Source organism: Benincasa hispida, chromosome 12, assembly GCF_009727055.1.
Source record: "Benincasa hispida cultivar B227 chromosome 12, ASM972705v1, whole genome shotgun sequence".
Classification (NCBI taxonomy): Eukaryota; Viridiplantae; Streptophyta; class Magnoliopsida; order Cucurbitales; family Cucurbitaceae; genus Benincasa; species Benincasa hispida.
Genome location: NC_052360.1, coordinates 3508264 through 3536192, shown reverse-complemented (window position 1 = coordinate 3536192; position 27929 = coordinate 3508264). Strand labels below are relative to the sequence as shown.

Genomic DNA, 27929 nt, shown 5'->3' with positions numbered 1-27929 from the left:
AGAGAGGTTGTTCCCTTAAGTGCTGATTTTGGGTCTTAAACAAGGGATCCCGCCCTCTCATTGGCCCGAGAGGGACTCGGTTTTGTTGATTGGATCACAAAACAATTGTTCATCAGAGGATCAGTGGGGCTTAAGGAACAAGAGGTAATTTCGGGGGTAAAACAAAGATTTGACCTAGCCGTTAGTACGAACAACCTGTAAAGGGTTGACTTACTAATCATGGTTATATCGAGTGGACATAATATATCTACGGTGAGAGGAGTTCAACTATGGGCTTTAGTGGAGTGACCCATTAGTTAACGAATGGAGGTTAGATCGGTCTAATGAGTTTAGCCAATTAATCTCAGATCGTTGGAGCCCATAATATATAGGTCCACAAGGTCCCCCTACTAGCTCGGAAATGGATTAGCTCTAGAGTAGCGTGATAAGTTAATTCGAAATGTTCAAATTAGAATAAAACGGAATTGGAGAAAATATATTTAAATATGATTTAAATATATGAAGATGATATTGTGTAAAATTAATTTAATATTGGACATTAAATTAATTAGAAGTATTTAAATTGTTTAAATAATTATTTATTAATTTTATTAGAAAATTAATTTGCAAAATTAATAAATTTTGATTTTAGAAATAAAATATAATTTTAAAATCAAAATTGGATTTTGGAAATAGAAAATTACACAAAAATGAAAAACGGGTTTTTTCATGTTCATCTTCAAAGTAGCTTACAATGAACCCACCTCTTCCTTCATTTACTCCAAGCATAAGTTGCATCCCATTAATGCGTTGTAAATATGATGTGATTATGGTATGAGTTGCGATGAGGTGTTATGCGTTGCACATGCAAGTTTTTCTAATAAGACCCAAGTATAAATCTCACTAGGTTTCTTGGTAAGTCCAGGGTCGAACACAGGGACTACTGAGTTAATATGCGACAGTAAATTTGATTCCTTTGCGGAGGTGAAAAAAAATAAGTTGGATGTTGTTTTGTTTAAGACTATTTCCTATGCGACGGAGTGCGAATCAAGAGTTGATGAAATCACAATGAGTATGCGATGAACAGGTTGAGAAGGGGTTGAGCTAACACTTCCTAAGATTGCGTTCAAGTTATGCGATCATGCTACACACAAACAACAACATGTCATCTCTCAATGAAAATGCCATAACTCCTGTTTTTAGGACGCATGCGATGTATACGAAAATGTCGATAGGACTTATGTCTAAGCCTCTATTCTTGTCTATGCAATGATGAATGATGCATACATACATAAGGTGACCACATACTATCATATCCTATTTCTAGGGTGCATGCGATGCGTAATAGCAAACAGAACTTATGTCTAAGTTTCTATCTTTTTCTTATGCGGTTCTAATCTAACTCTCTCAAGCCTAGATTCTAATCTGACTCTCTCAAGTCTAGATTCTTTCTTTAGACTACTCTCTCAAGTATCTCTAAAGGGTGAATGACGCATACATAAGACAAGATGATCGCATAAAGTGAAGATCTTAGGTCATGCTAGCTAAGTACTTCTCAACCCATTCGGAAATTTAGCTACTCATACGAAGTATAGAGAGATTGAACATAAGTTGAAATGAGGTTTCCATTGTCTATAAATTAAGTGTAGAATACAGAATAGCAATAGAATATAGAAATAAGAAGTCCGGTAGCAATTTCTTGCTTCCCCGTGGCCTTTTACACTATCTTTTCATCCAACTTTGCCTAGATGAATATCCTTGCTTTCGCAAGTGTTTCCCTCTCTCTTTTGTAGTGCTTTCCCGGCAGTCTTTCGAGTTTTTCGAGAATGATCTCTCGGCGTCTTATGCTCTTGGCTCGTCTCCGTGTTCTAAGTATAAGAATGACTATGAACAAACGATGGTGGCCTTCGGTATTTATAAATCTCCTGCTTTGACGATAGTGGTTGTATCTGATCTAACTTGTTAAATATATGGTGATTCCCTATTAACGATGGTGGCCTTCGGTATTTATAGAGCTCAAGGTGAAGAAGCTTTTCTCTCTAATGATTTCAATGATGGCCGGTCATTAAATCTCCTGCTTTGATGCGCCGAATAATGGTCACCGAAAGTCGAGTGTACTTTACTACAGCGTGGCGTTAACGGCTTGTCAACTAAATTCGGATTTGAACGTCATCAGTTTTCCGTCCCATCATGATTTGTTATGCTATCACCTTGATGTGCAATCTTTATGCGGCCACCTTCTTGAGCAACTTCTCGTAATCGCATACGATCACAATCTTTCAATGCACGCGGACGCCTAATTCCTTGGATCGCAATTTTACTTGCGTCAACGCATTTTTCCTGCACAAAATAAGTAAATTAACTGCTATTATTCGATGGGCACATGCGATTGCCATTTTCTCAGTTTAACGCTTTTGGACATGATTTTGTATATTTTTACTGTCGCATTCCCTCATTGTTTTATTTATTTGCGCTGTAATAACGTGCATTTCTACCCGTTATCACTCATGCAGTAAATCTCTTTGCATGATAGTCTGCAATATATTGAAGAGATTTGAGTGAAGTGAAGATGATGTAACCGAATGAATTTTTCTAAAAAATTCGGATGAAGAAGATGTTCTTCATTTTGGGTTGTTGCAGTAAGCTATCTCCATATTCTCTTTGATTCCAGCTTATCTTGAGTCCCACAACTCAATCTAGGGCACCAAGACAATAGTAGGGAAGATCTTATGGTGGTCTACACAAAGATTTGGAGAAATTTGCAGTTGGAAATAGAGATTTCAACGGTTCTTCAAAGGTATGTTCTTGAAACCCAATATACTTTGTTTAAGAATGTTTCTTTTATGCCAAAATTAACGAATTAGAGTACTTATCAATCCTGTTCTCTTCCGCTACGTGCTGCTACCGATCCAACACCCCAACAATCTCCCACTTTTCTTAAAGCGAGTGGGTGTACAAGATAAAAACAAGTGCAAAACAATAGACTAGGGCACTAAGGCCCAGTACAAAATTCTCCCACTTGCCCTAGTCTAGCCGCGAATGATCCCATAGACCCATGCTCTGAAGGTGACCCTAAAAATCTGTAGCCATGAGAGCCTTCGTAAACAGGTCAACAACATTGTGCTCCAAAACGATCTTCATGACTATCACGTCCCCTCGATGCACTATCTCATGGATGAGATGATACTTCTGCCCTATATGTTTGCTTCGCTTATGACTCCTAGGCTCCCTTGAGTTCGCCACAACACCACTATTATCATAAAGAGTGATGTGCCTAGACATGTCTAGAACAAGTTCCAGATCAGTTAAGAACTACCTGAGCCAAATGGCTTCCTTAGCAGCTTCACAAGCTACTACATACTCGACCTCCATCGTGGAGTCAGCGATGCACCCCCTGCATAGTGTTTCGCCATACTACAGCCCCTCCGTTAAGAGTGAACACTGAGCCTGAAGTACATTTTTGAGAATCCTTATCAGTCTGAAAGTCAGAGTCTGTGTTGAAGGAACTCTTAAACAAGAGTATCCATGAGCGGAAGCAGATCTTTTCGATTTCATTATGACAGAATTACCACACATACATTCTAACATACAGATATGCATTGTAAACTCTAATTACTAGCATGCTCTTACAAATAAATACAAGAGACTAAGAAAACGTACCAATTGAAGACTTTCTTCAAGCAAACTCGGTCCAACGGAAGCAAACTTCTCACCTCCTTATCGTCCCGCAAGCAGTTGCCTAGCAGCACCACGGTTGTCTACACGATTAGCAATGCACGAATAAGAAGCAACCGGGGATGACACTACCACTCGAAGCCCTCGGTATTCTCGGAGTGAGAATCCAAAGGGTGGACTTTGATGGAATTGGTAAAGGGAAGGAGGAAAAATGATCGTGCAGAACGAATAAGCAAGTAGGAGATAGTAGAAGACTATCGTATAGTTGGGTGTGCTTGATCGTTTAGATTGGGTGCCGATACGTGTAGGTAGCTAAGACAAATCGTCTATCAAATGGTAAGTGATTCTTTAGTTCTGCTCGACCCGCTAAGCGACCATGTAGTAAACGTAAGCGATCATTTAGAATCTTGGGCGATCGTTTAGTACGCGGGTGTGCGATCGTTTAGGAAGACAGGTTGCTATCATATAGGCTCACGCTAAAACGATCGGTATACTTTCACACCGTGAGCGATTTTTTGGATATCTTTCATAACCCTTACAAAATGAAAACAATTTTCATTTTATTCTTCAGTTACAAGGAACTGAATCGAACTTCCCACTTTCGCACGAATCCGGAGAAAAACTCAGGCAGTTATCATATGACCGCCCAATTAATTAATTAATTAATTGATATAATCATATATATTCTTAACCTATAGTTTGATATATATTATTTCTACTATATTTTTTTCTCCTCCACTTGATAGAAATCATATTTATATCTTAATTTCCTCCAAAATAATGTATATCATATATTTAGTCAATCATATCATATAATTCACCAGTTCAATTATATCATATATAATCGAACTCCCTCTTGTCAATTGAACATTTCAAACTGACCCAAAAACTTATTCTCAACTTTATCCAAGCTATCAAGGGGACCTTATGAACCTATGGCTCGAAGCTCCAATGGTACGTGAATAGCTGACTAAACTCTTTAGCCACGAGATCCACCATCCGTTAACTACAAACATTCAACTAAAGACCGATAGCTGAACTCTTCTTACCACAGATATATTTCTGTATCCATCGGATATAAACAATCATGAGTACGATAACCCTTCACAGATGCTCATAAATACGGCTGAGCCAAATTACCATTTTGCCCGTGTAGTTACATCTCACTCCTTAAGTACCACTGATCCCTCTAATGAACAATACAACATAGTCCAACTATGTGTGAACACCTCTCAGGCCAAGAGAAGGTGTGTGGCGCCACATCGTTCAAGCCTTGGAATCAACCTTTAAGGGAGCTATTGATAACGGGTAGAAATGCACGTTATTACGGCGCAAATAAGTAAAACAATGAGGGAATGCAACGGTAAAAATAAACAATATCATGTCCAAAAGTGTTAAAGAAAAAATTGCAAAATCCGATCCAATTTATCGTAACTGAGAAATTGCGATCGCATGCACCCATCGCATAAAAGCAATTAATTTACTTATTTTATACAGGAAAAATGCGTTGGCGCAAGTAAAATTGCGATCCAAGGAATTAAGCATCCGCGCACATTGAAAGATTGCGATCACAAAGTCATGCGATTGTATGTGATCGTGAGAAGTTGCTCAAGAAGGTGGCTGCATAAAGACTGTACATCAAGATGACAGGATAATAAATCATGATGGGACGGAAAGCTGATGACGATCGAATTCGAATTTAGTTGACAAGCCGTTAAAACCACACTGTAGCAAGTACACTCAACTTTCGGTGACCATTAATCGGTGCATCAGAGCAGGAGATTTAATGACCACCCATCATTGCAATCATTAGAGAGAAAGGCTGCCTCACCCGGAGCTCTATAAATACTAGAGGCCACCATTGTAAAGATCATATACAAGATAGAAAGCCATTAGTTTGTTCATATTCATACTTATCCTTAGAAGACGGAGACGAGCTAAGAGATGCAGAAGACGAGAGATCATTCCCAGGTAGATCAAGAGACTGCCAAGAAGCGCTTCAAAGGGAGAGAGGGCCAACACTTGTGAAAGCAAGGATATTCATCTGGAAAGAGTTTGAGTGAAAAAGATAGTGTAAAAGGCCACGAGAAGTAAGACATTGAAACCAGACTTCTTATCTCTACATTCCATTGCTATTCTGTATTCTACATTTTATTTATAGAAAATGGAAATCTCATTTCAACTGATGTTCAATCTCTCCATACTTTGCATGAGTAGCTAAATTCCGAATGGGTTGAGAAGTACTTAGCTAGATAACCTAAGATTTACACTTTATGCGATCATCTTGTCTTATGTACGCATCATTCACCCTTTAGAGATACTTAAGAGAGTAGTCTAAAGAAAGAATCTAGACTTGAGAGAGTCAGATTAGAACTAGGCTTGAGAGAGTCAGATTAGAATCTAGGCTTGAGAGAGTCAGATTAGAACCGCATAAGCAAGAGATAGAAACTTAGACATAAGTTCTATTGTTATTAACGCATCGCATGCACCGTAGAAATAGGATATGATAGTATGCGGTCACCTTGTGGATGTGTGCATCATTCATCATCGCATAGACAAGAATAGAGGCTTAGACATAAGTTCTATCAACATTTTCGTATACATCGCATGCATCCTAGAAATAGGAATTATGGAATTTGCATTGAGAGATGATATGCTGTTGTTTGTGTGTAGCATGATCGCATAACTTGTACGTAATCTTAGGAAGTGCTAGCTAAACTACTTCTCAACCCGTTCACTGCATACTCATTGTAATTCTCGATTTCATCAACTCTTTATTCAAACTCCGTCACATAGGAAATATACTTAATCAAAACACCATCCAACTTATTTGTTTTCACCACCGCAAGAAAATAAAAAATTAATTGTCGCATATTAACTTAGTAGTCCCTATGTTCGACCCTAGACTTACCAAGAAACCTAGTGAGGCTTATACTTGGGTCTTATTAAGAAAACTTGCATGTGCAATGCATAACACATCACCGCAACTGATACCATAATCGCATCACATTTACAACGCATCAAGTTTTTGGCGCCGTTGTCGGGGACTACGGTAGTACATATTGCGCTAACAGTAAACTTTTTGATTTTCTTTGCAGTTTTTGACTTATGTGCACTGTCATTCCTTTAGTAAGGGAAGAAGCAAGTGTCATATGAGCGAAGGACATGCTCCTGAGCCCAACTATGACCCAGAGATCAGAAGAACGTTCCATAGAAGACGAAGAAACAATCTCCGACAATAACAAGAGAGAAATCCCAATATGGCGAAACAACCAGAAGAAAAAGCTGCAAACGCGAACAACATCATGGCAAACCCCATTCTCCTGGCAAACGACCACAATAGACCCATCTGGGACTATGCTCACCCAACCTATATGATTTCTCCATAGGAATCATGAGGCCAGCTTTAAACGAATCGAGGTCTGAGATGAAGCCGGTTATGTTGTAGATGATCCAGACAACCGGACAGTTTAATGGAAGGCGTAGCGAGGACCCACACACCCATCTCCGTAGTTTCATTGAAATCTGTAACCCTTTTGTGTTCCCAAATATCTCAGCTGAAGAAGTTCGACTAACGTTGTTCCTATTTTCGTTATGTTCTCAAGCAAGGAAATGGGCGTATTCTCTCGAACCAGGGGAGATAACCTCGTGGGAACAAGTTGTAGAGAAGTTCATGAAGAAATACTTCCCTCCTACAGAGAATGCAAGAAGGAGGAAGTTAATTACAAATTTTATGAATCGCTCAGCAACGCCTAGGTGAGGTTTAAGAGATTGGTGTGAGACTGTCCGCACAACGGATTACCCGATTGTCTCCAGATGGAGATATTTTATCACAGTTTGAACCCTGCATCGTAAACAGCTTCCAATGCGGCAGCAGTTGGAGGTCTGCTTGATAAAACTTATGATGAGGCAAAGAATATCCTTAATCACATATCAAAGAATCACGAAGATTGGCAGGAAAGTGATCAACGACTAAAAATTTGAGAAGGTAACGCAAACAATTGGGTCATCGCATCTCTACAGAATCAAATGAATGCGATGATTAATCTGTTACAGGGCATCGCAATTAACAACCCTGGAAGTAAAGAGGGCAGGTCAATGCAATTGAACAGACGAGCACGAGTTGTGCTACTTGTGGAGAATCGCACCCAATTGAAGAATGTCCGAGGAATCTGCAGTCATTATACTTTGTAAAGAACAATACTTTCTCTAACACATACAACCCTGGGTAGAGAAACCACCCCAATTTCACTTGGAAAAATAATCAACAATAGAGTTATCAACCTATGGCGCAAAAAGAAGGGCAGCCAGGATTTTTCCAGCGAACGAACGGTCTAACAGATAATGAAGCCAGCAGCTTGCAAGCACCATCGTCTTCCTCTCTAGAGAGACTATTAAAGTAGTACATTGAAAAGAACAAGACGGTTCTCTAGAACCAAGCGACTTCTATCTGCAATCTCGAAATTCAAATAGGACAGATTGCAGGAGAGCTGAAAAATAGACCGCAAGGGACATTGCCGAGCTCAACTGAGCTCCCTCGTAACCCAAGGAACACAGGAAAGAAGCAATGTCAAGTAGTGACCTTGCAAAGTGAAAAAACGATAGTGGAAGAAAAGAAGGAGCCGAGTAGGACCAATCCAATTGCAATGGAATCCAAGAACCCGTTGACACAAAATGAACCAGAAGAGCCTGAGACGATGGAACCAGAAGTTGCGTCCACTTCTAAGCCTATAGAACACGGAACTGTGAAGGTACAACTACCACCATTTCCGCGTAGACTTAAGAAGAAGCAAAATGATGAAGTGCAATATCATTGATGGTTGTAAATGTGATGCAATTATGATGTAGGTTTGCGGTGATGATCTATGTGTTGCACATGCAAGTTTTCCTAGTAAAACCCAAGTATAAATTTCACTAGGTTTCCTGGTAAGTCCAGGGTCAAACACAGGGACTATTGAGTTACTATGCGTCAGTAAATTTGATTCCTTTGGGGTGACAAAAAAAAATAAGTTGGATAATGTTGTTTAAGTATATTTCCTATGCGACGAATTCGAGTAAAGAGTTAACAAAAACGAGAATTATAATGAGTATGCGGTGGATGGGTTGAGAAGATATTTGGCTAACACTCCCTAAGATTGTGTTCAAGTTATGCGATCATGCTACACATACACAATAGCATGTCATCTCTCAATGCAAATACCATAGTTTCTATTTCTAGGACGCATACGATGTATATGATAATGTCGATAGGACTTACGTCTAAGCCTCTATTCTTGTCAATGCGATGGTGAATGATGTACACATATACAAGGTGACCGCATACTATCATATCCTATTTCTAGGGTGCATGTGATGCATAATAGCAAATAGAACTTATGTCTTAAGTTTCTATCTCATACTTATGCGATTCTAATCTGACTCTCTCAAGCCTAGATTCTAACCTGACTCTCTCAAGTCTAGGTTCTTTTTTTAGACTACTCTCTCAAGTATCTCTAAAAGGTGAATGACGCATACATAAGACAAGATGATCTTAGGTCATGCTAGCTAAGTACTTCTCAACCCATTCAGAAATTTAGCTACTCATGCAAAATGTGGAGAGATTGAACGGATGTTGAGATGAGAATTCCATTTTCTATAAATAAAGTGCAGAATACAAGACAACAATGGAAAGTTGGGATAAGAAGCCCGGTAACAATGTCTTGTTTCCCGTGGCTTTTACACTGTCTTTTTACTCTAGTCTACCCAGAAGAATATCTTTGCTTTCGCAAGTGTCAGCACTCTTTCCTTCTATAACGCTTCCCGGCAATCTTTCGAGCAGTCCAGAAGTGATCTCTTAACGTCTTCTTCTCTTTGCTCACCTCCACCTTCTAAGTATATGAACAACTACAGACTAACGGCTATCTATTTGGATATGATCTATCTTTCGTATATGGCGAACTTCTTTAACGATGGTGGCCTTTGGTATTTATAGAGCTCAAGGTGAGGAAGCTTTTCTTTCTAATGATTGCAATGATTAGAGGTCATTAAATCTTCTATCTGATGCACCGATTAATGGTCACCGAAAAGTTGAATGTACTTGCTACAGTCTGTCGTTAACAACTTGTCAACTAAATTCAGATTCGACCATCATCAGCTTTCCGTCCCATCATGATTTATTAAGTTTTCACCTTGATGCGCCGTCTTGAGGCAGCCACCTTCTTGAGCAACTTCTCGCGAGCGCATATGATCGCAAGATTTTGCGGTCGTAAACTTGCAATGCGCGCGGATGCCAAATTTCTTGGATCGCAATTTCATTTGCGCCAACACTTTTTCCTGTACAAAATAAGTAAATTAGCTATTTAATGCGTGGGCACATGCGATCGCAATATTATCAGTTTAGCGCTTTTGGACATGACTATGTATTTTTATCGTCGCATTCCCTCATTGTTTTACTTATTTGCGCTGTAATAATGTGCATTTCTGCCTGTTATCATACCCCCAAATTTAAAACAATGCTTGTCTTTAAGCATAAACTAAAGATTTTCTTTAGAGAGTCAGCCGCCTTTTCCTTACCTAGATTTCTCGAGGGGCCTTATTCAAATTTTATGAATCAAAATCTTCTTAATTTCTATACTGGTCTCTTCCTAAAATATTTCTAATACTTAGGGACCGCAAGTTTAACCTTAAAAAATACTTTACATGTTTCTAGGACATCGCATGATTTATTTCAAAACTTTTTCCAACCAGGATGTTTCCCAATGATTTTTATCCTTACACAGTTTAGATATTCTTTTTGTGACCTGCGTTGATCCAAGTGCCTAACCTTCATTTTGGCTTGCCCCCATGGGTGTCATGCGAGCATCCAACTACGAGTAAGGCGCCCTTTCTCAGTCTAAACTCATGCCCATTTGGCAGTGGAGTTACGATCACTTGATTTATGCGTTGATCACAATTCCTACCTTCGTTTTGGCTTGCCCCCACAGGTATCATGCAGACATCAACCTACGAGTAGGTTCCGATCTCAACGTTATGAGTTTTTTTTTTTTGAGTGTCTAAAAGTAGCAAGGTTGAAAATAAATACCGGCACCCCCAAATTTAAACGCAACAATGTCCTCATTGCTGATAAACTGAAATGATTCATGCGATGCTCTTAGGAAGTTTCGTAAAAATCAGTTTGAAAGACAGCTGATGGACCACTAACTTCTAGAAATATTTCATGAATTGGCCATCCAAAAATTAAGTTGATTCTAGTACATGCGATGAGAAATAGAGGCATGTGTTTCATCACTGAAATCATAATTGGTATGGAAAAGAAAGCGATGACTAACTAAAGTAATCAATCATTCAATGATTGTGCCAACTAAAGAGGATGCGATGATAAAGTTATCAATGTTAAAAATGAGATGTGAGAATGCAAAATTTGGAATAAACAAAGTCAAAGAAAGATACAACCCTTAAATTTGCTCTGTTCCTCACATAATCTGTGATCGCATCCTTCTTTGTGGCAGGTTGATTCTTCAATTGCGATGGGCTGAACGAGCTGGTCGTGTTTTTTGGTTATCGCGTAACTTCACCACAATCGTTTACCACGATCGTTGCTAAAAAATAAAGAGGGTAAAAAATATGAAAGACAGAGTTGATAATTTTTTTTTTTTTTTTTGAAACAGTGGTGTTTATACGAGAAAAGGTAAAGTAATTTTCAATCGAAATAAAAGATATAAAAAAGATACTTCAAAAATTGCGCCCTGATGAGTTTTGTATTCGCATACTATTCGGTAGGGATTTGCTCATTTCTTCTTTAGTCAGAAATTCCTCAGAGTCCACGGAGGATTTTCTTACGATGCAAGTCTCCTTCCGTGATACATCTTGACTCTTTGCGTGACCTTTGAATGCATTTGGTCCCTTCTCGTTGGTTAACTCAACCGCACCATTGCGGGGAATACCTCTTGATTATAAATGGTCTATTACTAACGTGACTTTAAATTTTTCGGGGAAAAAATGATCGTAGCTGAGAATTGTTAAACAAGACCTTCTATCTAACTTGGAGATTCTTCTCGTGTTAGTCGTTTGTCGTGCAACATTTGCACACTCCTTGGTAAATCTTGGCATTTCATATGCTTTGAATTCTCCATTCGGTCTAGCTCGATAACTAAAGTTTTCTTACCCTCCCCTACGGTCTTAAATCAAAATTTGAGCTTCTTCACTACCCACAGTGCTTTGTGCTCCAATTCAAGCAGTAAATGGCATGCCTTCCCAACACCAGCGCATACGGGGACATGCCTATAGGTGTTTTATAGGCGGTCCTATATGCCCACAAGGCATCGTCCAACTTCATGGCCCAATCTTTGCGTGAAGGATTCACCACCTTCTTTAGGATCAGTTTGATTTCCCTATTGGACACCTCGGTTTGGCTGTCTGTTTGTGGATGGTATGCGGTGGCGACCTTATGGTGGATATTATACTTGAGCAGCAATTTATTGATGACACTATTGACAAAGTGGGAGCCTTCATCACATATTATGGTACATGGGGTGCCAAAACGAGTGAAGATATTTTTCCACAAGAATTTGGAGATTATCGTCGCATCGGTTATGATGCACGATACCGCTTCAACCCATTTGGAAACATAATCGACGGTCAATAGAATGTACTTGTGACCATTTGATGGTGGAAATGGTCCCACGAAGTCTATGCCCCATACGTCGAATAGCTCCAATTCTAAGATAATATTTTGGCATCACATTCTTCTATGAAATGTTTTCCGTGCGTTGGTACCTGTCACATCTCATAGAATAGTCTCTTGCATCCTTGAATAGAGTCGGCCAAAAATATCCACTTTGTAACACTTTTGCTGCTATGCATTGACCTCCAAAATGTCCACCATACGATGAGTCATGGCATTGGGATAGTATGCACTAGTGAGTAGCCTCTGGTACACATAGACGCAAGATCTGGTCTGACCCCCTCTTGTAAATATTTGGCTCATCCCAATAATAGGATTTACATTCATGCATAAGCTGCCTCTTTTGGTGGGCTATGTAATTTTTTGGAAATTGTTCACAGACAAGATAATTGACCACATTTGCGTACCATGGTAATTCTTCAATTTTGAACAGCTGCTCATCTGGGAAGATTACGTTCACCTCCGACTGGTTGCGGTCGACTTCCGAATTTTTTAATCTTGATAGGTGGTCCGCAACCTGGTTCTCCATCCCCTTACGATCAATGATTTCCATGTTGAATTCTTGAAGGAGGAGAACCCATCAAATTAACCTCGGCTTTGCATCTTTCTTGGTCATTAAATATTTGATTGCTGAGTGATCAGTGTGAATGATCACTTTGGATCCCAGCAAGTAAGCTTTAAATTTCTCCAATGCAAAGATCACCGCAAGAAGTTCTTGTTCAGTGGTAGTGTAATTTGCTTGGACAGGGTTCAAGTTTCTACTTGCATATATGATGGGGTGTAGCATTGTTTTTTTTCTTTTGTGCTAGCACTGCCCCCATCACATAACTGCTAGCATCACACATCAGCTCAAACGGCTTTGTTTAGTTAGATGCGATCAACGTAGGTGCGGTTATCAATGCGTTCTTCAGTATTTTGAATGCGTTGAGGCATTGTTCATCAAAGTCAAATGTTCTTTCGACCTCCAGCAACATACTCAATGGTCGAGCAATCTTCGAAAAGTCCTTCACAAAACGATGATAAAATCCTACATGTCCCAGGAAACTCCTTATAGCCTTCACATTTTCCGGTGGTGGGAGCTTTTCAATGGCCTTAATCTTTGCCTTATCCACCTGCAGCCCTTCCTTGCAGACTTTGTGCCCGAGCAAAATACCTTCATTCACCATGAAGTGGCACTTCTCCCAGTTTAGCACAAGATTTGTCTCTTCACATCTCCTTAGTATCTTCTCCAAATTGTTCAGACAGACTTCATATGTTTGCCCGTAAACTAAGAAGTCGTCCATAAAAATTTTCACTGAATCTTCAAGATACTTAGAGAAGATGGCCATCATGCACCTTTAGAACGTGCTCGACGCATTGCATAATCCAAATGGCATGCGGCGAAAAGCAAATGCTTCATAGGGGTAGGTGAATGTAGTTCTCTTGGTCTTCAGGAGCAATCATTATTTGGTTGTAGCCCGTATACCCGTTTAGAAAATAGAAGTAATAATTTCTTGCTAGGCGGTTTAGCATCTGATCGATAAAAGGTAAGGGGAAATGGTCCTTCTTCGTCATCGCATTGAGTTTGCGGTAGTTCATGCAGATCCGCCAGCCAGTGACGTTCCTCATTGGTATTAATTCATTGTTTGCATTTAGAACTACTGTCATTCCTCCCTTCTTGGGCACACATTGCACGGAGCTGACCCACGTGCTATCGGCGATTGGATATATAATGCCTGCGTCCAACCATTTGATTATCTCCTTTTTCACAACCTCTTTCATCGCAGGGTTTAGTCTGCATTGAGGTTCGATAGACCCTTTTTGGTTTTCTTCGAGAAGTATCCTGTGCATGTAATATATGAGGTTGATTCCTCTTATGTCTGCTAGAGTCCATCCTATTGCTTTTATGTACTTCTTCAGGATGTAAAGCAGCGCATTCTCTTGTTCTTCTTGTAGCGTAGAGGAAATTATCACTGGCAAAGTTTTGTTTTGCCCCAAGAAAACATACTTCAGATGGCTTGGCAAGGTTTTTAATTCCACAGTAGTTGGGTGTTCCAAAGAAGGTTTTTGTGCTTTTCTCTCTTCATTTAGCGTCAATTTTTCTTATTTGTTTGTCATTTCCATCATCACATTGCAGGTTACTACGGATGCGGTCGCATCCTCTTTTTCATCTTCGTCTTCGGACTCTTCTTCATCATTACAACTGGGTTCATTATCGAAATCAGATAGGTCTTCATCATCTGGATACTTCATGGCTTTAATAATGTCAAACCTGAGCTTCTTTCCATTCATACTCAGCGTGATCTCTCCCTTGTACACATCAATTTGAGCGTGACCAATGCATAAAAATGGTCGTCCCAATATAACGGGTACAACCTTGTCCGCTTCGTAGTCGAGAATGATTAAGTCCGCTGATAAAATAAATTTGTCAATTGAGACCAGGACATCCTTCACCTTCCCCTCTAGATGAACTAGGGACCTGTCCCCCAGCTGGAGAGTCACCGTTGTGGGCGTCAGCTGCCCCACGTTTAATTGTTTGAAAACTGACAGGGGCATTAAGTTGATACTGGCCCCAAGATCGCAAAGCACTTGACCGATATATATCCCGCCAATTGAGCAGGGGTATCGTGAAATTTTCGGGGTCGCCCATCTTCGGTGGAATTATGGTGTTTGACTTTTGCGTTAACGCCACCGTTGTAAACTTCCTTGTGCTCATTTTCTTTGTCACTATGTCCTTAAAAAATTGCGCATATTTTGGCATTTGTTCAATCGTTCTGTGAAAAGGATGTTGATGTGCAACTATTTTAACATGTCCATGAAGCGATGATATTGCACTTCATCATTTTTCTTCTTCTTAAGTCTCTGCGAGAATGGTGGTAGTTGTATCTTCACGGTCCTCTGTTCCATTGGCTTAGAAGTGGACGCAACTTCTGGCTCCATCGTCTCGTTTTCTTCTGGTTCATCCTGTGTCAACAGGGTCTTGGATTCCATTGCAACTGGAGTAGTCCTACTTGGTTCTGTTTTTTCTTCCACAATTGTCTTTCCACTTCGCAAAGTCACGACTTGACATTGATTCTTTCCTGTATTCCTCGGGTTGCGAGGGAGCTCAATTGAACTCGACAATGCCCCTTGCGGTCTACTTTTATGCTCACCCACAATCTACCCTATTTGAATTTTGAGATTACAGATAGAAGTCGCCTGATTCTAGACTACTATTTCATTCTTCTCAATATACTGCTTTAATAGGCTCTCCAAGGAAGAAGATGGCAACACTTGCTAGCTGCTAGCTTGATTTTGCGATTGACCGTTTGTTCACGAGAAAAATCCTAGTGGCCCTTTTTTTTGCGCCATGGGTTGATAACTCTGTTGATTATTTTTCCACGCGAAATTGGGGTGGTTTCTCCACCCGTGGTTGTATGTGTTAGAGAAAGGATTGTTCTTTACGAAGCATATAGATTGTGGGTTCCTCGGACATTCTTCCATCGGATGCAAATCTCCACAATTAGCACAACTTGTGCTTGTCTGCTCGATTGCGTTGACCTGCCCTCTTTGCGTTATCGGGCTATTGATTACGATGCCCTGTATTAGATTCATTATCGCATTCATTTGACTTTGTAGGGATGTGATGGCCCCATTGTTTACGTCACCTTCTAGAATTTTAAGTCGTTGATCGCTTTCCCTCCAATCTTTGTGATTCTTTGATATGCGATCAAGAATATTTTTAGCCTCATCATACATTTTATCAAGCAGACCTCCAGTTGCTGCCACATTGGCAGCCGTCTGCGATGTAGGGTTCAAAATATGATAAAAGATTTCCATTTAGAGACAGCCAGGTAAGCCACTGTGCAAACAATCTCGCACCAATCTCTTAAACCTCGGCCAAGCATCGCTAAGCGATTCGTCAATATCCTGTTCAAAATTTGTAATTAACTTCCTTCTTCTTGCGTTCTTGGTAGGGGGGAAGTATTTCTTCATGAACTTCTCTACTATTTTCTCCCAAGACGTTATCTCCCTAAGTTCGAGAGAATAAGCCCATTTCCTTGCTTGGTCGCATAGTGAATGGGAACAACATTAGTTAAACTTCTTAAGCTGAGATGTTTGGGAACACAAAAGTATTGCAGATTTCGATGAAACTCTGGAGATGGGCGTGCAGATCCTCGCCACGCCTTCCACCAAACTGTCTGGTCGTTTGAATCATCTGCAACATAACCGGCTTCATCTCAAACCTCGATCCGTCCAGGGCTGGTCTCATGATTCCTAGGGAGAAATCATAGAGGTTGGGCGACGCATAGTTCCGGATGGGTCTATTGTGGTCGCTAGCCAGGAGAATGGGGTTTGTCATGATGTTGTTTGCGTTTGCTGCTCTGTCTTTCAGTTGTTCCGTCATTTTAGGATTTCTCTCTTGTTGTTGTCGGCGGTTGTTTCTTCATCTTCTTCAGAATGTTCTTTCAATCACTAAGTCGTAGTTGGGCTTAGGAACGTATCCTTTACTCATACGACATCTGTTTCTTCCCTTACCAAAGGAGAGGCAGTGCACAGAGGTTGAAAGCTGCAAAGAAAATCAAAAAGTTACTATTAGCGCAATATGTATTGTCGTAGTCCCCGACAACGGCGCCAAAAACTTGATGCGTTGTAAATGTGATGCGATTATGATGTATGTTTGCAATGATGATCTATGCATTGCATATGAAAGTTTTCCTAGTAAAACCCAAGTATAAATTTCACTAGGTTTCCTGGTAAGTCCAGGGTCGAACATAGGGACTACTGAGTTACTATGCGTTAGTAAATTTGATTCCTTTACGATGACAAAAACAAATAAGTTAGATGATGTTGTTTAAGTATATTTCCTATGCGACGGATTTGAGTAAAGAGTTGATGAAAACGAGAATTACAATGAGCATGCAGTGGATGGGTTGAGAAGAGATTTGGCTAACACTCCCTAAGATTGCGTTCAAGTTATGCGATCATGCTACATACACACAACAACTTGTCATCTCTCAATGCAAATGTCATAGTTCCTATGTCTAGGATTCATGCAATGTATACGATAATGTCGATGGGACTTATGTCTAAGCCTCTATTCTTGTCTATGCGATGGTGAATGATGTACACATACACAAGGTGACTGCATACTATCATATCCTATTTCTAGGGTGCATGCGATGCATAATAGCAAACAGAACTTATGTCTAAGTTTCTATCTCTTGCTTATGCGGTTCTAATCTGACTCTCTCAAGCCTAGATTCTAACCTGACTCTCTCAAGTCTAGGTTCTTTCTTTAGACTACTCTCTCAAGTATATCTAAATGGTGTATGACGCATACATAAGACAAGATGATCGCATAAAGTTAATTGATCTTTATGGTGCTTCTTCTATCAATTAGATCCTTTATCCATAGAATAAAGTATCTAGGCATACCTATTTCTTCATATTTCTACTTCTATAAAGTTTCTTTATTTGCTACAGCTGATACAAATCGTTAGTTTGAACAATACATATGTAGAAAGCCTATTTTAGTATTTATTAGCGAATTTGCTCTTAGGTCATGCTAGCTAAGTACTTCTTAACCCATTCGGAAATTTAGCTATTCATGCAAAATGTGGAAAGATTGAACGGATGTTGAGATGAGAATTCCATTTTCTATAAATAAAGTGCAGAATACAAGATGACAATGGAAAGTTGGGATAAGAAGCCCAGTAGCAATGTCTTGCTTCCCGTGGCTTTTACACTGTCTTTTTACTCTACTCTGTCCAGAAGAATATCCTTGCTTTCGCAAGTGTCGACACTCTCTCCTTCTATAGCGCTTCCCGGCAGTCTTTTGAGCTATCCAGGAGTGATCTCTCGGTGTTTTCTTCTCTTCGCTCACCTCCGCCTTCTAAGTATATGAACAACTACAGACTAACGGCTATCATTTATATATGATCTATCTTCTGTATATGGTGAACTCCTTTAACGATGGTGGCCTTCGGTATTTATAGAGCTCAAGGTGAGGATGCTTTTCTTCCTAATGATTGCAATGATGGGAGGTCATTAAATCTTCTGTCTGATGCGTCGATTAATAGTCACTGAAAAGTTTAATGTACTTGCTACAATGTGTCGTTAACGGCTTGTCAACTAAATTCAGATTCGACCGTCATCAGCTTTCCGTCCCCTCATGATTTATTAAGCTTTCACCTTGATGCGCCGTCTTTATGCGGCCACCTTCTTGAGCAACTTCTCGCGAGCGCATACGATCGCAAGACTTTGCAGTCGCAATCTTGCAATGCACGCGGACGTCGAATTTCTTGGATCACAATTTCATTTGCGCCAACGCATTTTTCCTATACAAAATAAGTAAATTAGCTGCTTTAATGTGATGGGCGCATGCGATCGCAATATTGTCAGTTTAACGCTTTTGGACATGACTTTATGTATTTTTATCGTCGCATTCCCTCATTGTTTTACTTATTTGCGTTGTAATAACGTGCATTTCTGCCCGTTATCAATCATCGCTTCATGGAAATGTTAAAACAGTTACACATCAACATCCCATTTACTGAAGCGATGGAACAAATACCAAATCAATGCATGGGATCAGTTGGTCGAGAGATTTATGAATAAATTCTTCCCTTCAGCCATCAACGCAAGGAGACGGAGGGATGTATTGAATTTCGAGCAGAAAGGGTATGAATCTTTGAGCTCCGCTTGGGTGCGATTCAGACAATTAGTGAAGAACTGTCTGCACGTCGGGATTCCCGAATGCGTTCTGGTGGAGACTTTTTACAATGGCTTGGATCGACCAACGCAAGCAGTTGCTGATGCCTCCGCAGCAGGAGAATTAATGGACAAGACGTATACGGAAGCAAAGATCATCTTAGATCGCATTTCGCGAAATATAGATGAGTGGTTAAATAACGGGTATGAGGAAAGAGGTTCAGAACAAAGAAGAGTAGAAGATGCCATTGTTCCAGTCGATATATTGAACACCCTAGTAGACTAGATGACCACAATGACCTCGCTTCTTCAGACTATGGCTATTCAGCAAGGACATCTCTCTCAAGGTTCAGCACAAGCCAATGCGTTGACACACATGGCCGCAATAAATTGCGTTCAATGTGGAGAGGGACATTCAGTGGAAGTCTGCTCATTGAATCAACAACCCGTATACTCTATTTATAACGAATCATTCGACAACACCTACAACCCTGGTTGGCAGAATCACCCAACTTTCATTTGGGGCGGGAATCACAACCAGGGAGGCCAAGATAACCATCAGAACAATCATCATGGGAATCGAGGCAATCCTCCAGTTTTCATTGATCAGAGTCACATCTCAGGTAATTTTCAAAGTATGCCACCCTACGACCAACCGTTCTTTTCTGTCACTTCTTGCAGTAACTCGTCTTTGGAGACATTATTGAAACATTATATCAAGAAGAACAAGGCAATAAAGCAATCGCAAGCTTCCTCCCTTAGAAATTTGGAGGAACAGATTGAACAGCTTGTGATCGAACTTAAGAATAAATCACCTAGTACGCTTTTCAGCAGTTCGGGAGCATCGGGGCCATGTGGTAACTGTCTCTTATACACATCTAGATGTGTATAAGAGACCAGAGTCACATCTCAGGTAATTTTCAAAGTATGCCACCCTACGACCAACCGTTCTTTTCTGTCACTTCTTGCAGTAACTCGTCTTTGGAGACATTATTGAAACATTATATCAAGAAGAACAAGGCAATAAAGCAATCGCAAGCTTCCTCCCTTAGAAATTTGGAGGAGCAGATTGAACAGCTTGTGATCGAACTTAAGAATAAATCGCCTAGTACGCTTTTCAGCAGCTGTCTCTTATACACATCTAGATGTGTATAAGAGACAGGTGCGAAGACAGGACCTCAATGAACAGCCAATTGAACAGGAAGTACGGCGGGATCCTCCACCTTTCCCGTCCAGGCTGAGAAAGAAAGATGACAGCAAACAATTCCAGAGGTTCCTAGATGTACTCCGACAATTTCATATTAACATTCCCTTAATAGAAGCTTTGGAACAGATGTCGAGCTATGTGAAATTCCTCAAGGACATACTTGCTAACAAAAGGAAGATCGAGGAGAATGAAACAGTTGCATTAACATATAAGTGCAGTGCGCTATTTAAAAACAACATCCCCACCAAAATGAAAGATCCTGGGAGTTTCACATTGCCCTGCTCAATAGGGGGAAAGAAGGTCGAAAATGCATTGTGTGATTTGGGGGCGAGTATAAACCTAATGCCCTTGTCATTCTTCAAAAAGTTGAAGATTGGCAACGCAAGACCAACGACAATTACATTGTAGTTGTCCGATAGATCAATAACGCATCCCGAGGGCAAAATAGAGGATGTACTTGTGCAAGTAGATAAGTTCATCTTCCCTGCTGATTTTATCATATTAGACTATGAAGCTGATGTTGAGGTGCCTATCATCTTAGGTCGCCCATTTCTTGCAACAAGGCGAGCACTGATTGATGTACAAAAAGGAGAACTTACCATCAGGGTCGACGATCAGCAAGTTAAGTTCAACGTTCTCAATGCGTGCGTTGAAATACCCGAGTGATATGGAAAATTGTCAATATTTTGAGGAATTGCAGGAAGAACCTTAGCACGAGCCCCTATAAGAATTGGAGGACGAGGATTTTGGGATCGGCGCAATGTGGGAGGAAAATTGCACCGCAATTCAAATTGAGTCAAATTTTGAAACACTCAAGTTATCTGAACGAACAACGCAACATACTAAGCCATCTTTAGAAGAACCACCCATGTTAGAGTTGAAGCCATTGCCAGTGCACCTCAAATATGTGTATTTAGGGGGCAATAACACTTTACCGGTTATTCTATCTGCCTTGTTGAGCAAAGAGAAGGAGAAAGCACTGATTCAAATCCCGAAAAACAACGCAAAAGCTTTAGGATGGACCTTGGCAGACATTCAAGGAATCAGTCCCTCGTATTGCATGCATAAGATTCGTCAGAAAGAAGGAAAAACATGATCTATAGAAAGGCAACGTCGATTGAACCCTGCCATGAGGGAGGTTGTGAAGAAGAAGATAGTGAAGTGGCTTGATGCATGTATCATTTACCCTATATCTGACAGCAGTTGGGTAAGCCCAGTGCAATGCGTTCCAAAGAAAGGGGGAATGATAGTCGTCACCAACAACAAGAATGAGTTAATTTCCACAAGGACAACTACGGGGTGGAGAATATGTATGGACTACCGCAAATTAAATCTGGCCACTAAGAAGGACCACTTTCCACTCCCGTTTATTGATCAAATGTTGGATCGGTTTGCGGGGAACGAGTTCTTTTGTTTTCTTGACAACTACTCAGGGTACAACCAAATTGCAATTGCGCCGGAGGATCAAGATAAGACAACCTTCACGTGCCCATTCGGCACATTTACATTCTGTCGCATGCCGTTTGGACTCTGTAATGCACCAGGTACCTTCCAACAATGTATGATGGCAATCTTTTCAGATTTCTTGGAGGAGTCAATCAAGGTATTTATGGATGATGTTTCAGTTTTTGGCAATACTTATGACTCCTATTTATCAAATCTTGAAAAAGTCTTAAAGAGATGCATGGAAACTAATCTTGTTCTGAACCGGGAGAAATGCCACTTTATGGTTGAAGAAGGAATTGTTCTAGATCACAAAATATCAAAGGCAGGATTGGAAGTTGATCAAGCAAAAATCGACGCAATTTCCAAGTTACCACCACCAGTCAATGTGAAAACACTTAGGAGTTTTCTGGGACATGGGGGTTTTATCAAAGATTTATCTGCCACTTTTCTCAGATCCCAAGGCCCCTAAGTGCGCTCCTCAAAGCTGATCGTGAATATGATTTTGATGATGCATGCACCAAAGCATTTCACACGCTGAAAAATGCGCTCATCACTGCACCCATTCTGATTGCGCCGGATTGGACGTAAACTTTTGCGTTGATGTTTGACGCTAGTGGATATGCAGTAGGCACAGTCTTGAGTCAACGCAAAGATAAGGTTTTGCATCCTATATATTATGCTAGCAAAACGTTGGATGATGCATAGGAAAATTATACAACCACGGAAAAAGAAATGCTCGTAGTGGTATTCGTGCTGGAGAAATTTCGACAGTACTTGATTGGAACAAATGTTATGGTGTCTACTGATCATTCTGCTATCAAATATCTTATGACTAAGAAGGATGTGAAACCAACACTGATAAGGTGGGTACTACTTCTGCAAGAATTTGACCTAGAGATCAAGGACCGGAAGGGCACCGAGAACCAAGTCGCAGATCATCTGTCAAGATTAGAAAATTGCGAGGTTCAGGAGAAAGAAATAGACATTGAGGAAAGATTCCCTGATGAGCTGCTGATGTCGGTATGCATTAATGTTCCATGGTATGTGAACATTATAAACTTCATATTTTGCGGCCAAGTACCGGAAGACTACACGTACCAGCAGAAGAAGAAGCTGAGACATGATGCCAAATTTTATTTATGGGATGACCCTTTTTTATATTGACTTGGACCTGATCATATCTTGTGTTGATGCGTTCCTGACATAAGGCCAAGCACATTTTGGAGCTTTTCCATGAGTCCCCTTATGGAGGACATTTTAGGGGGCAGCGGACCACCGCAAAAGTCCTACAGAGTGGCTATTTTTGGCCAACACTATTTAAGGACGCCCATGCCAGAGTGGCGATAGATGCCAGAGAACAGGGAACATGTCTAGAAGAAATGAAATGCTTTAGACTTCAATCTTGGAAATCAAATTATTTGATGTATGGGGAATCGACTTTATGAGCCCTTTTCCGCCTTCAGAAGGTCATCAATACATCTTGGTCGCGGTTGACTATGTCTCGAAGTGGGTTTAGGCCATCGCATGTGCTAAGAACAATGCGGCCACGGTGGTGAAATTTCTCAAGAAGAATATCTTTACCCGATATGGGATGCCCCGAGCCTTAATCAGCGATGAGGACTCACATTTCATCAACCGCATAATCACCAACCTATTGACTAAGTTTAATGTCAGCCACAGAGTTGCAACTGCAGACCACCACAAACCAATGGGAAGGCAGAAATTTCTAACCGAGAGATCAAAACTATCTTGGAGAAGGTAATCAGTACCTCCAGGAAAGATTGGTCACCCAAGCTTGATGAAGCACTGTGGGCATATAGAACTGCCTTCAAAACTTTAATTGGCATGTCCTCATATGCTTTAGTCTTTGGAAAAGCTTGTCATTTGCCTCTCGAGTTGGAACACAAGGCAATGTGGGCAACCAAGAAGTTGAACTTTGATCTGGCAAGTGCAGGGAAAGTCCAGAAGTTGCATTGAACTAGCTGGTCGAGTGGCGAATGAACGCCTACGAAAATGCCAAGTCTATAAGGAGAGAACCAAGAAATGGCATGATGACTGCATAAACAACCGGACATTCTTCGAGGGTTAACAAGTACTTCTATTTAACGCGCTTTTACAATTGTTTCCAGGGAAGTTGAAGTCCCGCTAGTCTGGGCCATTCCACATTAAGACTATCTTTCCCCATGGCACAGTGGAACTAACAACCGAAGATGGGAGCAACACATTTAAAGTCAATAGTCAACGAATTAAGCCCTACTATGGGGGTGATGTGGATCGACACATGGAGACCATCGACTTAGGCAAGCAGGATTAACCGCTTGCGGGGATGCTATTGCGGTAACTCTGAAAAACTTTTTTCAATCAGCATCCCTATATCTATGTTTAATTGCTTTCTTTACAGCTTTCATTGACTGATTTCTAAATTGCGTTATTTACTGCTTATTAGAATTATCCTTTAATGCTTCATGTGTTTTCTTTCAATTTAATTCAATTGTGTATTTCCATGTTGTGTTTAATTTCTTTACTTTTATGCATTAGTAGCGTTGTTCTTAAAATTTATGTGAATGACTGAATAAAACGATGAACACCACAAAGTCTTATCGGCTTGCGTGTTTGATGAATTAAAAACAAAAATAAAGATTGGTATGCATTGCAATGATGGGTGCATCTTGTGACAACAAGATACACTTTGCGTCCATCCAACCCAAATGCATTGCACTGAGGGGTGTGTTGCGCTCGTATGTGTTTTTCGCCCATCCTTAGCAAAAACGCACTATGTTGAGGTAATGTTGTGCCAATAGAAATACCGTGCGCCCTTCAGAAATGCACTAAGTTGAAGGGTGTGTTGCGATGATACATGCGTTATTGTCCGTCCTCTGCGAATATGCATTTGCGTTAGTGGAAACATGGTGTTAACCTTTAATCTTGCACCCGTCTGAATCAAATACAAAAGATAATCCAATTCATTATTTTTCTATGTATAGAAGTTGTTACTTGATTCTTTGTTCATGCTAAAATTTTGTATTGCGTTATTTGTAATTCTTTGTATACTTGGCTAATTTTTAATACAACCGAGTAACAATTCTTTCCGTATGCGTTAGCCTCGTCTTTATCATCCTTTGTCAATTATTGCAGTGTTCTTTATCTTTTCTTTTGTGTTATTCATTGTGCTGCCCTGATGAATTATATGCATACACTTAGTAACATTTCCCACACTTTGTATTTTCTGATTAACACTTAGATAATTCGTAGCAATAGCACTGCTTTACCTTTTATCCTTCAAAATTTTGCTCAAACCTTCTTTTCAACATTGTGACTAAGTGTTTTGTCTATTCTGTCCAAAACAACGCAATGAAGACCTGCGCATCTCTAAATTTAGGGGTGGAAAAGGTCTGAGCAGATGCGACCAAGTGGATGCGGTCATTAGAAAAATGTGTTCATTGTCAAAATAAAAAAATAAAAAATAAATAAATATTTCATATAGACTCCAATGTCAGCGCAAGGGAATTCCAAAACAATCCCAACCTGATAAGAGTTAAGTCGTGAAAGGAACTTGCTCGTAGTTGGATGTTTGCATGACACCCATGGGAGCAAGCCAAAACGAAGGTGGGTTTCCAAGAACGACGCAATATGAAAAGAAAGAAAAAAATAAATAAAAGAATAAAAGACATAACTTCTCTGACCAGCAAAAGTTATACTTAACTGAAAATCAAGAGTTAAAGTTGAGATTGGCATACAACCGTAGTTGGATGTTCGCATGACACCCGTGGGAACAAGCCAAAACGAAGGGTGTAACAATGATCAACAGTCTCTAAAAAAATAACGCAACCCGACCACCGCATTCAAGACGCATCAAGTTGTTTTTGCATGAAGAGGTAAACATTCTTTTTAAAACTATAAGGGAATTTTTTAGTAGAGATTTGTTGTATAGAAGAATAAAGTAGGGCATGTTTATGAATTATCAAGGATAGAAAGAAATTGCGTTGTTAAGTAATGTTGCCTAGGTGGAGCATTCGGAGCAAACAATTGATGCAAAATTTAGGATGAGAACTGAACAATATTGCCTTAGTAGAAGATATGCTTGAGGACAAGCATATATCTAAATTTGAGGGTGTGATAACTTGTAGAAATACAAGTTATTTATACTGTTTTATTTAGATATTGCGGCAAAAAGAAAGAAAAGTTGCGTCGATAGTATAGAAATTGGCTAAGAAATGCGAGAATTATAAATTGTCGTCAATACACCCACTAACACCATTGGATGGTAGAATAGATGTTTCAATTTTTGTTTTGTAGGAAATCAGTCACCGCATGCGTTGATGGCTCAAAGATAAAAGCAACAACGCATTTACGTCGCATTGCGCCCATCATTCAGGAATGAAGAGATGATAAATGCAATGACGGTGCATGCGACAATCGATCAAGAGCTTAGCGATCAACGCAATTTCAACCGCATTCGATAATCGAGAATAACACCCCATGCAGCGATCGATCGAAGATGTAAAGAGCAACGCATTTGCGAAGGATTTTGATAAATGTACAGCTTTGAGTTGTGCATTTCTGATGGGTTGATTACATAACAGAAGGAATATTCACTCCGCCATTTCAGGAACTACCATAACCATAAAGTAGGGACCATGAAGTCAAAGAGCCAAGCTTCACCCATAAATAGCTTCTGCAAATTCACTGAAAGATATACTTGAATACATAGAGACATGTATATACTGACCGGAGAGAGAGACTGGTCTAAAGTGATTTCCAGAGTAGATCCGAGATAATCAAGAGACAAGGCCGAGAGGTGAGTCTTAGGAANATACTGACCGGAGAGAGAGACTGGTCTAAAGTGATTTCCAGAGTAGATCCGAGATAATCAAGAGACAAGGCCGAGAGGTGAGTCTTAGGAAAAAGAATCCTTCCAATCCCCGTTGTTGAAGCTCTGTACGAAGGTCATTTCTACCAGAAGAGCAAGCCTGAGAGGGAGGCTCTCCTCTCCATTCCTACCACACGCTGGCAAGCAAAACCTCCGTCCAGAATCTGTGTCAAGACGTTGACACTTTTCTGTATTTGTTTCTAATCTCTTTTTCATCATCTGTATTATCTTCTTAATCTTTCATTCACACCATGTATCGAACGCTTAATCTTAGTATTAAATGTTATGATCATTTTCATTGTCATCTCTCTGTCTATTTTCGTTCATCCACAATCCATTTTCTCCATGATGTTTTCCTAATTCCCTAGGTAAACAGCAAGAATTAAGCAAGTAAATTAATTTGTGTTAAGGAAATGATTAAGTTTAGCTAAAGCATGCTCGACGACATCTTCACCTGTGAGAGCAGAAGTGAAGATGTCATTCCGCCTATTGAGAGAAGGTTGGAAAAACACGTTAACTAAAGCGAGAAGCACTTCCAGAGATGGAAGCAACCTTGCGTTCATCACGTTTATCCCTGTTTCACCATAGAGATATGGGAACGTGGCCGATCACCGAGAGGGGTACGCCAAGAGAAAGCAGAACTTTAGTTGCATCTTTAACGCAATTAACAAGCTTGCGTTGTTTTTATTATTTACTCTTTCTCTTTTTTATTCATCCATAAAGACTTGCCATCGCATACCACAATCCTTTGTATAACTTCACAATCAGTCTCGAACTCAGTATCGTGTATTATGTATCTTGTATCTTGTATCTTGTATCTTGTATCATCTTAGTTTAGGATTTTATTTTCAACGCAATTTATTTTATCAACGCATTTTATTTCATCGCACTTTAAATTCCTATATAAACCCAATTCTTTATTAATTGTAAAAAACCGGTCGCATGTATCACAAAAGTAATGCATTAACGAAAACAATCCCTGTGTTCGACTTCGGATTATTCTGAGAAACTTGCGTTGGAATTATACTTGGTTTCAGCGCAAAGAAACTTGTGACACGTATTACTCTATCGCATACTACAAGCCTATCATTAACAACGCATATTTAGAAGTAGTATCGCATGAAGACTAAAGATATAAAAACATCGTGTCAAGTTTATGGCACAATGCAAGCATAATAAGGAAATCATTCTTTAGCATACAAGTTTATGGCGCCGTTGCCGGGGACATGGACTTGTTCATTCATTCACGTTCATATTTGTCCACATGCTTAAAGATATAAATTTAGTGTTACACAGGCTCACTGCTTTCCGCTTTTGCTTTGCCCTTTTCTTTTGCCAACGCAAAGCGGGATCTTTGTTTTTGTCTCTTTTCCCGTTCCTTGTGTTGTTCTTCCTTCTCCCACTCCGCAATTTCTTTA

At 40.0% G+C, this 27929-nt stretch overlaps 2 protein-coding genes across 2 annotated transcripts; one reads left to right on the top strand and one right to left on the bottom strand.

Moving 5' to 3' along the window:
• Positions 1–13179: 13179 nt before the first annotated feature.
• On the bottom strand, positions 13180–13599 carry LOC120066988 (uncharacterized mitochondrial protein AtMg00860-like). Its single transcript, XM_039018329.1, has one exon. It carries the CDS (start codon positions 13597–13599, stop codon positions 13180–13182), a length of 420 nt encoding a protein of 139 aa, XP_038874257.1.
• Positions 13600–19283: 5684 nt separating this feature from the next.
• LOC120066987 lies at positions 19284–20603 on the top strand. The gene is made up of 2 exons (XM_039018328.1): positions 19284–19845; positions 20134–20603. Exons 1-2 carry the CDS (start codon positions 19284–19286, stop codon positions 20601–20603), a joined length of 1032 nt encoding a protein of 343 aa, XP_038874256.1.
• The last annotated feature ends 7326 nt before the right edge of the window (positions 20604–27929 follow it).

Coding starts and splice junctions, on each gene's coding strand:
- LOC120066988 (XM_039018329.1), bottom strand. CDS start 13,599: ATGGACGACTTCTTAGTTTACGGGCAAACATATGAAGTCTGTCTGAAC.
- LOC120066987 (XM_039018328.1), top strand. CDS start 19,284: ATGACCTCGCTTCTTCAGACTATGGCTATTCAGCAAGGACATCTCTCT. Junction 19,846..20,133: donor GGGAGCATCGGGGCCATGTG/GTAACTGTCTCT, acceptor ATACACATCTAG/ATGTGTATAAGAGACAGGTG.